The sequence below is a fragment of the Salmo salar genome, chromosome ssa21 (assembly GCF_905237065.1).
Source record: "Salmo salar chromosome ssa21, Ssal_v3.1, whole genome shotgun sequence".
NCBI classification, from domain to species: Eukaryota; Metazoa; Chordata; class Actinopteri; order Salmoniformes; family Salmonidae; genus Salmo; species Salmo salar.
This window is the reverse complement of record NC_059462.1, coordinates 31,889,264-31,903,295: the sequence shown is the minus strand read 5'-3', so window position 1 is coordinate 31,903,295 and position 14,032 is coordinate 31,889,264. Positions and strand designations below refer to the sequence as shown.

The window sequence follows — 14,032 nt, the reverse complement described above, 5'->3', positions numbered from 1 at the left end:
GCTTCGACTGACAGCTAAATCAGGTTTCTATGCTGCCTGCACCCCAACAAGAGTAAAGCCCCTTTACACTCCGTCTTAGGCCTGGAATAGAAAAGGCAACAACACAATACAACCAGCAGTAGCAGGGAATCGGCTGAGCCCATATCTCGGACTTCACACCAGAGGCTGTAAACCAAGAGGATAGAACTTGATGTTTTTCACCACTCTAAAAGGAAGTAACACACTGGATACTTGGCTAAGCTTGTTTTCTATAGTAGAGAATAATACTACCGCTTAAAGACGGCTGTCTTTATGTTCTCATCTTTAATAAGCTATCAGTGTCTGTAAAAGGTAGTCTGATAGTGTGTTTATGTGTAGATCCAGGATGGCTTTAATATGTATACAGTACCAGTCAAAGGTTTTAGAACGCCGACTCATTCAAGGGTTTTTCTTTATTGTTACTATTTTCTACATTGTAGAATAATAGTGAAGACATCACAACTATGAAATAACACATATGGAATCATGTAGTAACCAAAAAAAGTGTTGAACAAATCAAAATATATTTTAGATTTGAGATTCTTCAAAGTAGCCACCCTTTGCCTTGATGACAGCTTTGCACACTCTTGGCATTCTCTCAACCAGCTTCATGAGGTGGTCACCTGGAATGCATTTCAATTAACAGGTGTGCCTTGTTAAAAGTTAATTTGTGGAATTACTTTCCTTCTTAATGCGTTTGAGCCAATCAGTGGTTTTGTGACAAGGTGGGGAGGTATAGAGAAAATAGCCCTATTTGGAAAAAGATGAAGTGCATACCATGGCAAGAACAGCTCAAATAAGCAAAGAGAAACGACAGTCCATCATCACTTTAAGACATGAAGGTCAGTCAATACAGACATTTTATTCTGGTACTGAACCTCCTGGTACTGTATGTATGCATGTATGCATGCATGTACATACATTCATACAGTACCAGGAGGTTCACCTTCCAACAGGACAATGACCCTAAGCACACAGCCAAGACAACGCAGGAGTGGCTTCGGGACAAGTCTCTGAATGTCCTTGTGTGGCCCAGACAGAGCTCGGACTTGAACCCGATCTAACATCTCTGGAGAGACCTGAAAATAGCTGTGCAGCGACGCTCCCCATCCAACCTGACAGAGCTTGAGGATCTGCAGAGAAGAATGGGAGAAACTCTCCAAATACAGGTGTGCAAAGCTTGTAGCCTCATACCCAAGAAGACTTGAGGCTGTAAATGATGCCAAAGGTGCTTCAACAAAGTACTGAGTAAAGGGTCTGAATACTTATGTAAATGTGATATTTCAGTTTTTAAATTTCTTATACATTTGCACAAAAAAAAAAAAAAATGTTTTTGTCATTATGGGGTATTGTGTGTAGATTGAGGCGGAGAAAAAAAACTATTTAATCCATTTTAGAATAAGGCTGTAACGTAAACGTGGAAAAAGTCAAGGGGTCTGAATACTCTCTGAATGCATTGTAATATATATCTATATTTATAAACTGGGTGGTTTGAGCCCTGAATGCTGATTGGCTGACAGCCATGGGGTATCAGGGGTATGACAAAACATTTATTTTTACTGCTCTAATTACATTGGTAACCAGTTTATAATAGCAATACGGCACCTCGGGGGTTTGTGATATATGGCCAATATACCACGGCTAAGGGCTGTGTCCAGGCACTCTGCGATGTGTCGTGCTTAAGAAGAGCCCTTAGCCGTGGTATATTGGCCATATACTGTACCACACCTCCTTGGACCTTATTGCTTAAATATATATAGTCTGAGACAGTGAGTGTGCCAGTAATTTCATCTTCAAAACACCTGATATCTACAGAGACCTGAATAAGCATGTATGACCATCCTGTAGCATGTAGAGACAGAGATATCCTCACAGGTATGAATAACCATGGTCAATAATGTCCTGTATGATAACGTGTGTAAGCTAGCTGCTTCCGACCTGCCGTGCTCAGATATCTGACTGTGTCTAATAGACAGGGGATTCACTGCTCTCTTCCGCCAGGTAGCAAGGGATTCAGACTATTTTACCCCCCCCCCTAGACCTCCCTCCATCCATCCCTTCAGACCTCCCTTTTCCCTCCAGACCTCCTTCCCTTTCTCTAGCTGCCCCTCTTACCGTGCCTTGTTAAATATTCATCGGCAAACTGTTTTCCGGGGCGAGCAAAGGATGAGAGCGGAGAGAGGAGTGAAAGGAAGAGGAGAGAGAGAGAGAGAGCAGAGGGGTCTGACAGCTTAATCATGGAGTCAAAGCTGCAGACAGGACAGGTCTTCTCTCTCTCTGCTGCCTCTGGCTGTCACAACCACCTACATGATGTAATCCCCTCTCCTCTCCTGACACCAGCAGACAGAGCAAAGACAAAACAGACAGGGGCAGAGAGACACACAGAGGGGTAGAGAAGATCGAGATGCACAGAGGGGTAGAGAAAATAGAGAGGTAGACATAGAAAGACAGAGGACCTTTCAGAGAGGTGAAGATAGAGAAAGCGGCAGAAATACAGAGGTACAGATAGGATCCCCCAGAAAAGGGCAAACTAGAGTGGCTCTGAGACAGGGGGGAGAGGAGAGAGAGACAGGGGGGGAGAGGATAGAGAGACAGGGGGAGAGAGGAGACAGAGGGGAGAGGAGACAGAGGGGAGAGGAGAGAGAGACAGAGGGGAGAGGAGAGAGAGACAGAGGGGAGAGGAGAGAGAGACGAGAGGAGAGAGAGACAGAGGGGAGAGGAGAGAGAGACAGAGGGGAGAGAAGAGAGAGACAGAGGGGAGAGAAGAGAGAGACAGAGGGGAGAGAAGAGAGAGACAGAGGGGAGAGAAGAGAGAGACAGAGGGGAGAGAAGAGAGAGACAGAGAGGAGAGGATAGAGAGACAGGGGGAGAGGATAGAGAGACAGAGGGGAGAGGAGAGAGAGACAGAGGGGAGAGGAGAGAGAGACAGAGGGGAGAGGAGAGAGAGACAGGGGAGAGAAGAGAGAGACAGAGAGGAGAGGATGGAGAGACAGGGGAGAGGATAGAGAGACAGGGGAGAGGATAGAGAGACAGGGGGAGAGGATAGAGAGACAGGGGGGAGAGGAGAGAGAGACAGGGGGAGAGGAGAGAGAGACAGGGGAGAGGATAGAGAGACAGGGGGGAGAGGAGAGAGAGACAGAGGGGAGAGGAGAGAGATACAGAGGGGTGAGGAGACAGAGGGGAGAGGAGAGACAGACAGAGGGGTGAGGAGACAGAGGGGAGAGGAGAGAGACAGGGGGGAGAGGAGAGAGAGACAGGGGGAGAGGAGAGAGAGACAGGGGGGAGAAAGAGAGACAGAGGGAGAGGAGAGAGAGACAGAGGGAGAGGAGAGAGAGACAGGGGGGAGAGGCGAGACAGACAGGGGGGAGAGGCGAGAGAGACAGGGGGGAGAGGCGAGAGAGACAGGGGGAGAGGCAAGAGAGACAGGGGGAGAGGATAGAGAGACAGGGGGGAGAGGAGAGAGAGACAGGGGGGAGAGGAGAGAGAGACAGGGGGAGAGGAGAGAGAGACAGAGGGGGGAGAGGAGAGAGAGACAGAGGGGAGAGGGGAGAGACAGAGGGGGAGAGGAGAGAGACAGAGGGGAGAAGGGAGAGGAGAGAGAGACAGAGGGGAGAGGGAGAGGAGAGAGAGACAGGGGGAGAGGAGAGAGAGAGAGACAGGGGGAGAGGGAGAGAGAGACAGGGGGAGGGGGAGAGGAGAGAGAGACAGAGGGGAGAGGAGAGAGAGACAGGGGGGAGAGGATAGAGAGACAAGGGGGAGAGGATAGAGAGACAAGGGGGAGAGGAGAGAGAGACAGGGGGGAGAGGAGAGAGAGACAGAGGGGAGAGGAGAGAGAGACAGAGGGGAGAGGAGAGAGAGACAAGGGGGAGAGGAGAGAGACAAGGGGGAGAGGAGAGAGAGACAAGGGGGAGAGGATAGAGAGACAAGGGGGAGAGGATAGAGAGACAAGGGGGAGAGGATAGAGAGACAAGGGGAGAGGAGAGAGAGACAGAGGGGAGAGGAGAGAGAGACAGAGGGGAGAGGAGAGAGAGACAGAGGGGAGAGGAGAGAGAGACAGGGGGAGAGGAGAGAGAGACAGGGGGGAGAGGAGAGAGAGAGACAGGGGGAGAGGAGAGAGAGAGACAGGGGTGAGAGGAGAGAGAGACAGGGGGGAGAGGAGAGAGAGACAGGGGAGAGGATAGAGAGACAGGGGAGAGGAGAGAGAGACAGAGGGGAGAGGACAGAGAGACGGGGGGAGAGGAGAGAGAGACGGGGGAGAGGAGAGAGAGACAGGGGGGCGAGGAGAGAGAGACAGGGGGGCGAGGAGAGAGAGAGACAGGGGGGAGAGGAGAGAGAGACACAGGGGGAGAGGAGAGAGACACACAGGGGGGAGAGGAGAGAGAGACACACAGGGGGGAGAGGAGAGAGACAGACAGGGGGAGAGGAGAGAGAGACAGGGGGGAGAGGAGAGAGAGACAGGGGGAGAGGAGAGAGAGACAGGGGGAGAGGAGAGAGAGACAGGGGGAGAGGAGAGAGAGACAGGGGGAGAGGAGAGAGAGACGGGGGGAGAGAGAGAGAGAGACGGGGGGAGAGGAGAGAGAGACAGGGGGAGAGGAGATAGAGACAGGGGGAGAGGAGAGAGAGACAGGGGGAGAGGAGAGAGAGACAGGGGGAGAGGAGAGAGAGACGGGGGGAGAGGAGAGAGACAGACAGGGGGAGAGGAGAGAGAGACAGGGGGGAGAGGAGAGAGAGACGGGGGAGAGGAGAGAGACAGACAGGGGGAGAGGAGAGAGCAGACAGGGGGAGAGGAGAGAGAGACGGGGGGAGAGGAGAGAGAGACAGGGGGAGAGGAGAGAGAGACGGGGGAGAGGAGAGAGAGACGGGGGGAGAGGATAGAGAGACAGGGGAGAGGATAGAGAGACAGGGGAGAGGAGAGAGAGACAGGGGAGAGGAGAGAGAGACAGGGGAGAGGAGAGAGAGACAGGGGGGAGAGGAGAGAGAGACAGGGGGGAGAGGAGAGAGAGACGGGGGAGAGGATAGAGAGACAGGGGGGAGAGGAGAGAGACAGACAGGGGGGAGAGGAGAGAGACACACAGGGGGGAGAGGAGAGAGAGACAGGGGGGAGAGGAGAGAGAGACAGGGGGAGAGGAGAGAGAGACGGGGGAGAGGAGAGAGAGACAGGGGGAGAGGATAGAGAGACAGGGTTAAAGAGCTACAAGGAAAACAGTTTTGTCAATAGTTAATCTGAACAGACCAAGGACTTCTTGTCATAACCCAGCGTGAATGGACAGTCAGCCGTCCAATCTATTCACCCTCAAGCGACAGCCACCTCACGCTAGACACAGCCGTGCTCGTACCAGACATCCCACAGTGAACAAATCCAAATCGTTTCTTTTCACTCACATTGAAAGAGTCCATTATAACTTTATATGGCCCTTTAGTATCAAGTGATGGTGGAAATTGAAAATAGATTGAATGTGAGACTTTCCTTCGAGACCTGTGCTAATTATCTCACTCACTATCCTCTCTAGAAGTCTGGAAATACAACATACCTGGGAATCGGATCATTATTGGTCGTTATCTCATCTTATGATCAATATGATTGATTGGGTATTGATCAAGCCAAGACATTATGTTTTTGAATGAACTGTGGGATCTCCCACACAAACGACATAACTGTGTGCAGTGAGCAGTGAATCACATGCACGGTAGAGCTGGGGGATATGGGCAAAAATCCATACTGAGATAAATTGCCTGAATTGATGTGATACCGATAAATAGAACAATAAGTATATTACATTAATGTGCACCACAGTTTTTAAATGATCCTTAATCTACTACTACTAGTTAGAGGGTTGTAGCCATCATTTGTCCCATTAACGATCACCCATATTATCAAACTTATTTCATTTCAAACTCCACATTTCTCTAGTACTACTTATAGTACTGAATGATATCAGCAAAATGTCTGCGACAAGTGATCGGTGTCGATCATTTTTGGTTGATCGTCCCAGCGCTAACACACGCACGTGCGCGCAAGCAAGCACACACACACTTACCCCATTCACGGGATAGGTCTTCCATCCCAGCTCTCCCAAAACAGACGTGGTGTCCAGCAGAACCACTGGAACAGAACAGGAGACCACAACCATTAGCATAATGTTGATATACATACCTCCCTGTTCCTGCATCAGTAATTGAAATATAACTCATAAATTCTCATTTAGACTTCTGTAGCTTAACAAAAATGAGTTTCCCCCCCGGATTACTATTTGCATTTCCATTTTAGTAAAGCATCATTTCAGAGCTGAACAACACAATTTAGCCCTGATAGAGACTGTTGACAGCAATCTATCTCCTTCATATCCTCTCCCATTCACAGGCTTTTTTCACTGTCGCTCAGACAATAAGGACTTCCTGTCTGTCCCCAGAGATAAGATTACAAATAACCCGTCTCTTGGTCCTGAAGCATTTCAGTGTAATATCCGGCTATTCAAGGTGAAATGGAGCACTGTAATTCAGGTACATTACGTATACATTACATTGTATTCAAATTAGCATTGATTCTGGTAGATTCTGTTGATAGCTTTCACTGTAAGAGAAAGCATAAACATGTCCTTGAGACTGATATAAAATACACGGAAATACTGGGAACTTTATTTGTGATTGTGAAAGTAGTCTTTTCATACTAGCTGACTGTAAGAGAGAGTGAAAGTCAGGAGGACATGTCAGTGTTAGTATATTGACGCTTTATCACGTTGTCAATATTACAAGTTCACCTCCTCCAGGCTGAAAATACTATGAACTTGAGTCTGTGTCAGCATAGTTCTAAAACATCTTTCCATCTCTATCCTTCCCTCCAACGTCAGTAGACTTCATAATTTAGGATCAGAATGTCATTAAACAAACTTTTAGAATAAGTGAATAATAATCTCCCTTACTCTGAGCAGAGGGTGGAAGGATCAGATATGTTACCTTCAGCTTTCTACAATAACACTGGATCTTATAACAATCTTTTTTTAAATGATCTGCATTATTATGGCTCTTCTATAGAGCTGAAATAACCTTAACACAATATAGATGCATCAACATGGTTCTCATCTATCGATGCACGATATATCGGTGAACATATCGGAATCGGACGATATTAGCTAAAAATGCCAACATCGGTATCGGCCCGATGTCTAGTTTAACGCTGATGTGCAAAACCGATGTCAAAGCTGACATGCACACCTATATAACGTAGGTACATGACGTAATGACGCAACATAAAATGTTGACAAACACGTGCAACACAGCATTCCTAACCTAGCCCACAATGTCTGCTGTGTGGATCAAGCAGTCAACAAGTCCAGCAGTCATTTGAAAGAGTAAGAACTTTTCAGCAAAACAACTCTAACGCAAAATCCACTAACGCCAGGATAATGGAATTCATTGCCCTTGTCAATCAACCATTCCCTGTCGTGGGTGATGTTGGCTTTCGCCGACTGGTCGAGCACCGGTACACATGTTGCCCTACCGGAGTTACACAGTAATAGCATCACTGCTATTAGCTTCACGACATACTATGGAATGCTGTTTGGGTCTTTGCGTGTCAAAAAAGATACACTCCAAATAACACTATTTGACAGGTCAAATAACACAGTTCTATTATAGAATGTTGTGTGTTCTGAATTTGCACGTGCAAGCCAAGCACCACCACTACTATCAATAGCACTGTGAAAGCTGTACAAAAAAGTCTGTTAACAAGCCTACACTGGCCACGAACGATGCGTTTACAATACCGCGTTGGTAATGAAGCATTATTTGTTCGACCGCAACTTCTGGGGTAGCTAGCTTTAGCTTGGTACCTAGTTAGCACCAATACAACCAGCCTGAAAACAATGACCAGTAGAAACTGCAGTCATTTTCATTATTCTTAGCAATGATTTAGGAATCCTTGTGTCAGTATTAGCTAGGTAGCCACTTGTTGTTCGCCTATTGAACTTGAACTTCAGTTCATGAAAATAAATAGCTAGTCAGCAACTTAACCCTGTTGCCCAAAGCTAACCTTATAAGCAGCCAGCTAGCTTCATCTGGCTAGTGAGGCTCGACCGACCGGGTTATGTGTTGTTCCACTATTGTGCCTAATCCTTATTGTGGCTAGCTTCACATAGATGGGTCCGACCACCATTTATCAAATAAGAACTGTCTTATAAATTAGGGTTATTTTAGATGATGACACCAAACTATATAGTCAGCTAGGTAACGATAGCTACTGAAACAGATGTCCTTTTGCTATGTTTTTGGGGAAGAACATTGTTTGCATCCATGAGCTAGCTAGCTTTTTTTTATGACCAGCACAGTAGGTACGCGAGACAACTTTACCAGCATCATAGCATACGTATCGATGAATCGTTGATACGTATGATAGTGTAATCAATGTGCAATAGCTACGGGAAAAAATGAATGAATGCATGAAATTATTATGTGATGTGCATTCATATTCAGGTCCTGATTGGTCAACAAGCTTATTTGACTCATCAAAGGGTGTTATTTGACACGCAAAGACCCAAACGACGTTCCATAGAAATCCTGGTTGAGAATGAAACGACTGAACAAATGAACAACCAAACAGCACAGCAAGTAAGTGAAAGAAATAGGTTTTGATTATGTTTTACTGGTAATGGGGACATACGTAAATGACAACAAAATAACTTTTTGGTCAGTGTGGTGTGTGTGTGTGTGTGTGTGTGTGTGTGTGTGTGTGTGTGTGTGTGTGTGTGTGTGTGTGTGTGTGTGTGTGTGTGTGTGTGTATGTATGTATGTATGTATGTATGTATGTATATATATATATATATAAAACCTCTACTTAACTAGGCAAGTCAGTTAAGAACAAGTTCTTATTTACAATGACGGCCTACCCCAGCCAAACCCGGACGACGCTGGGCCAATTGTGCGCCTCCCTATGGGACTCCCAATCACAGCCGGATGTGATACAGCCTGGATTCGAACAAGGGACTGTAGTGACACCTCTTGCACTGAGATGCAGTGCCTTAGAGCGCTGAGTCCATGTGCTAAAAAAATGTATATCGAATATCGGTATCTGCCAAAAATGTCATATCGGTGCATCACTATTAATATCATACACTAGTAGAAAAGGGAGAACTCCCATGCACGAGTGTCAAGCCAGTGTATTTGACAGAGCATTTCTGACAGAAACTGTCCAACCAGTTTATGAGCTTGTATGTGTATTGTCAGTGTGTGTGGTGCAGGCTGTAAGACGTCTGTGTGCTGCCACATATGTGTCGGTCATAATAAGCTAAATGCTCTTTTCACTGCGTCCGCCATTCCCCAGTCCCCTGTGAGCCAGCCAGCCACACAGCTGCCAGCCCCCCAGCAGCCACCCACACAGCAGTGACAGACAATAAACCATCTGCTCTGGATCAAGCCAGGAGCTGTGGCACAACCACCAGTGTTACGGTATGGAGAGCACCCAGGATAGGGATGGATGAATTTATCTACGTCAACAAAAGCACAGTGGCAAGAAAACCATTGAAAGCAGGTACCAAGAATGCAGGCATTTAGGGATACTTGAAGCTTCTCTGCTACAATATGAAGATCTATGCCAAAAATCTGTAACTATCAAACAAGCCAGCAGGTAGCGTAGAACTCTGGGCCAGAGTTTAGTGTGTTTGTGTTCGTTGATTTTCCTGTATACTGTAGGGCAATTACTGTATGATTTATGCTAAGTGAGACAGTGCATATTCATAGTTTAAAAGAAAACACAGTCCATACAATATACAGTGAAGTCTGGAATTATTGGATCCCTTGATGAAGATGAACAAAAAAAAATACGGAATAAAATTTAAATAAATATAAATACTGAACTATATTACATGCTAAAGAGATTTTGTTTCACAAGTAATACGTTTTTAAAAAATGTAAAGATAGGGGTCAAGGTGATTGGCACCCCTGTTTCCAATACAGCAGCACCCTCCCCTTGAGAAGCAATGATATTGAGCCTTTTTTCTAACATGTTTAATGAGATTGGAGAACTAAACTCAGCAAAAAAACAAACGTCCTCTCCCTGTCAACTGCATTTATTTTCAGCAAACTTAACATGTGTAAATACTTGTATGGACAACAAGATTCAACAACTGAGACATAAACTGAACAACTTCCACAGACATGTGACTAACAGAAATGGAATAATGTGTCCCTGAACAAAAGGGGGGTCAAAATCAAAAGTAACAGTCAGTATCTGTTGTGGCATTAAGTACTGCAGTGCATCTCCTCATGGACTGCACCAGATTTGCCAGTTCTTGCTGTGAGATGTTACCCCACTCTACCAAGGCACCTGCAAGCTCCGGGACATTTCTGGGGGGGAACAGCCCTAGCCCTCACCCTCCGATCCAACAGGTCCCAGACGTGCTCAATGGGATTGAACACTGACATTCCTGTATTGCAGGAAATAACGCTCACAGAACGAGCAGTATGGCTGGTGGCATTGTCATGCTGGAGGGTCATGTCAGGATGAGCCTGCAGGAAGGGAACCACATGAGGGAGGAGGATGTCTTCCCTGTAACGCACAGCATTAAGATTGCCTGCAATGACAACAAGCTCAGTCCGATGATGCTGTGACACACCGCCATAGACCACAGACCCTCCACCTCCAAATCGATCCCGCTCCAGAGTACAGGCCTCGGTGTAACGCTCATTCCTTCGACGATAAATGCGAATCCGACCATCACCCCTGGTGAGACAAAATCGCGACTCATCAGTGAAGAGCACTTTTTGCCAGTCCTGTCCAGCGACGGTGGGTTTGTGTCCATAGGCGACGTTGTTGCCGGTGATGTCTGGTGAGGACCTGCCTTACAACAGGCCTACAAGCCCTCAGTCTAGCCTCTCTCAGCCTATTGCGGACAGTCTGAGCACTGATGGAGGGACTGTCCGTTCTTGGTGTAACTCGGGCAGTTGTTGTTGCCATCCTGTACCTGTCCCGCAGGTGTGATGTTCAGATGTACCGATCCTGTGCAGGTGTTGTTACACGTGATCTGCCACTGCAAGGACGATCAGCTGTCCGTCCTGTCTCCCTGTAGCGTTGTCTTAGGCGTCTCATAGTAGGGACATTGCAATGTATTGCCCTAAGGCACATTCACGCAGATGAGCAGGGACCCTGGGCATCTTTCTTTTGGTCTTTCTCAGAGTCAGTAGAAAGGCCTCTTTAGTGTCCTAAGTTTTCATAACTGTGACCTTAATTGCCTACCGTCTGTAAGCTGTTAGTGTCTTAATGACCATTCCACAGGTGCATGTTCATTAATTGTTTATGGTTCATTGAATGGGAAACAGTGTTTAAACCCTTTACAATGAAGATCTGTGAAGTTATTTGGATTTTTACAAATTATCTTTGAAAGACAGGGTCCTGTCTCTTTTTTTGCTGAGTTTATTTGGGAGGGATCATAGACCATTCCTCCATATAGAATCTTTCCAGATCCTTGATGTCCTTTGTCTGTGCTTATGGATTGCCCTCTTCAATTCAAAATAGAGGTCGACCGATTAATTAGGGCCAATTTCAAGTTTTTATAACAATCGGAAATCGGTATTTTTGGACGCCGATTTTTTTATATATTTTTTTACACCTTTATTTAACTAGTCAAGTCAGTTAAGTCAGTTATTTTCAATGACGGCCTAGGAACGGTGGGTTAACTGCCTTGTTCAGGGGCAGAACGACTGATTTTTACCTTGTCAGCTCGGGGATTCAATCTTGCAACCTTACGGTTAACTAGTCCAACGCTCTAACCACCTGCTTTACATTGCACTTCACGAGGAGCCTGCCTGTTACGCGAATGCAGTAAGAAGCCAAGGTAAGTTTCTAGCTAGCATTAAACTTATCTTATAAAAAGCAATCAATCAATCATAATCACTAATTAACTACACATGGTTGATGATATTACGAGTTTATCTAGCCTGTCCTGCGTTGCATATAATCGCTTAGGTACACGTTACTCCAACGTTTACCTAACCATAAACATCAATGCCTTTCTTAAAATCAATACACAAGTATATATTTTTAAACCTGCATATTTAGTTAAAATTGCCTGCTAACATGAATTTCTTTTAACTAGGGAAAATGTGTCACTTCACTTGCAACAGAGTCAGGGTATATGCAGCAGTTTGGGCCGCCTGGCTCGTTGCGAACTGTGAATACTATTTCTTCCTAACAAAGACAGCCGACTTCGCCAAACGGGGGATGATTTAACAAAAGCGCATTTGCGAAAAAAGCACAATTGTTGCACAACTGTAACTAACCATAAACATCCATGCATTTCTTAAAATCAATACTCAGAAGTATATATTTTTAAACCTGCATATTTAGTTCAAAGAAATCCAGGTTAGCAGGCAATATTAACCAGGTGAAATTGTGTCACTTCTCTTGCGTTTATTGCATGCAGAGTCAGGGTATATGCAACAGTTTGGGTCGCCTGGCTCGTTGCGAACTAATTTGCCAGAATTTTATGTAATTAGGACATAACATTGAGGGTTGTGCAATGTAACAGGAATATTTAGACTTAGGGATGCCACCCGTTAGATAAAATACGGAACGGTTCCGTATTTCACTGAAAGGAAAAACATTTTGTTTTCGAGATGATAGTTTACAGATTCGACCATATTAATGACCTAAGGCTCGTATTTCTGTGTGTTTATTATATTATAATTAAGTCTATGATTTGATAGAGCAGTCTGACTGAGCGGTGGTAGGCACCAGCAGGCTCGTAAGCATTCATTCAAATAGCACTTTCGTGCATATTGCCAGCAGCTCTTCGCTGTGCTTCAAGCATTGCGCTGTTTATGACTTCAAGCCTATCAACTCCCAAGATTAGGCTGGTGTAACCGATGTGCAATGGCTAGCTAGTTAGCGGGGTGCACGCTAATAGCGTTTCAAACGTCACTCGCTCTGAGACTTGGAGTAGTTGTTCCCCTTGCTCTGCATGGGTAACACTGCTTCGAGGGTGGCTGTTGTCGATATGTTCCTGGTTCGAGCCCAGGTAGGAGCGAGGAGAGGGACGGAAGCTATACTGTTACACTGGCAATACTAAAGTGCCTATAAGAACATCCAATAGTCAAAGGTATATGAAATACAAATCGTATAGAGAGAAATAGTCCTATAATTCCTATAATAATTACAACCTAAAACTTATCTGGGAATATTGAAGACTCAGGTTAAAAGGAACCACCAGCTTTCATATGTTCTCATGTTCTGAGCAAGGAACTTAAACGTTATCTTTCTTACATGGCACATATTGCACTTTTACTTTCTTCTCCAACACTTTGTTTTTGCATTATTTAAACCAAATTGAACATGTTTCATTATTTATTTGAGGCTAAATTGATTTTATTGATGTATTATATTAAGTTAAAATAAGTGTTAATTCAGTATTGTTGTAATTGTCATTATTACAAATAAATAAAAATAAAAGAAAATGGCCAATTAATCGGTAGCGGCTTTTTTTTGTCCTCCAATAATCGGTATCGGCGTTGAAAAATCATAATCGGTCGACCTCTAATTCAAACCACATGTTTTTTCAATGGATCCAATAATTCTATAACCCAACGTATATAATAGAATAATTTATAGAAAACCATAATTGGGGTGTTGTGTCTGCATGGTACAATACTGTCACAGACACAGAGAGAGACAGAGAGAGACAGAGACAGTTGCAGCAGGTTAATCTATGCTTCTCTCCGCCAGCCATACATAATTGTTTCTTTGGCAGCGCCGCGGTAAGATGGCTGACCTCTCTCACACATCGATAACACTGGAGTGCTAAAATGTTAAACGTTGGTATATTTGTGTAGCCCTGTACACTCGTACCTATATACGGTTTGAAAATGACAGATTTGGGCACTGATAAGCACCTAAATTGGAAATCAGTGGATGTACAGTAATATGCTATAAAATGACACCAGAGCTCAGGCTCTGCACTTCACAGCGCTGTATGGGTTTTGATTGACAGACGTTTTGAACTTGCACATTGCACGCAACAAGAAGTTG

General features: G+C 45.2%; 1 protein-coding gene across 1 annotated transcript in view; it reads right to left on the bottom strand.

Annotated features, from left to right (window-relative positions):
* LOC106582188 (ephrin type-A receptor 6) overlaps nt 1-14,032 on the bottom strand; it is a 218,615-nt gene that overhangs the window by 190,817 nt on the left and 13,766 nt on the right. Inside the window, exon 2 of the mRNA XM_014165015.2 lies at nt 6,057-6,121. Coding sequence (XP_014020490.1) covers nt 6,057-6,121 — 65 coding nt within the window. The remainder of the gene's footprint in view (nt 1-6,056; nt 6,122-14,032) is intronic.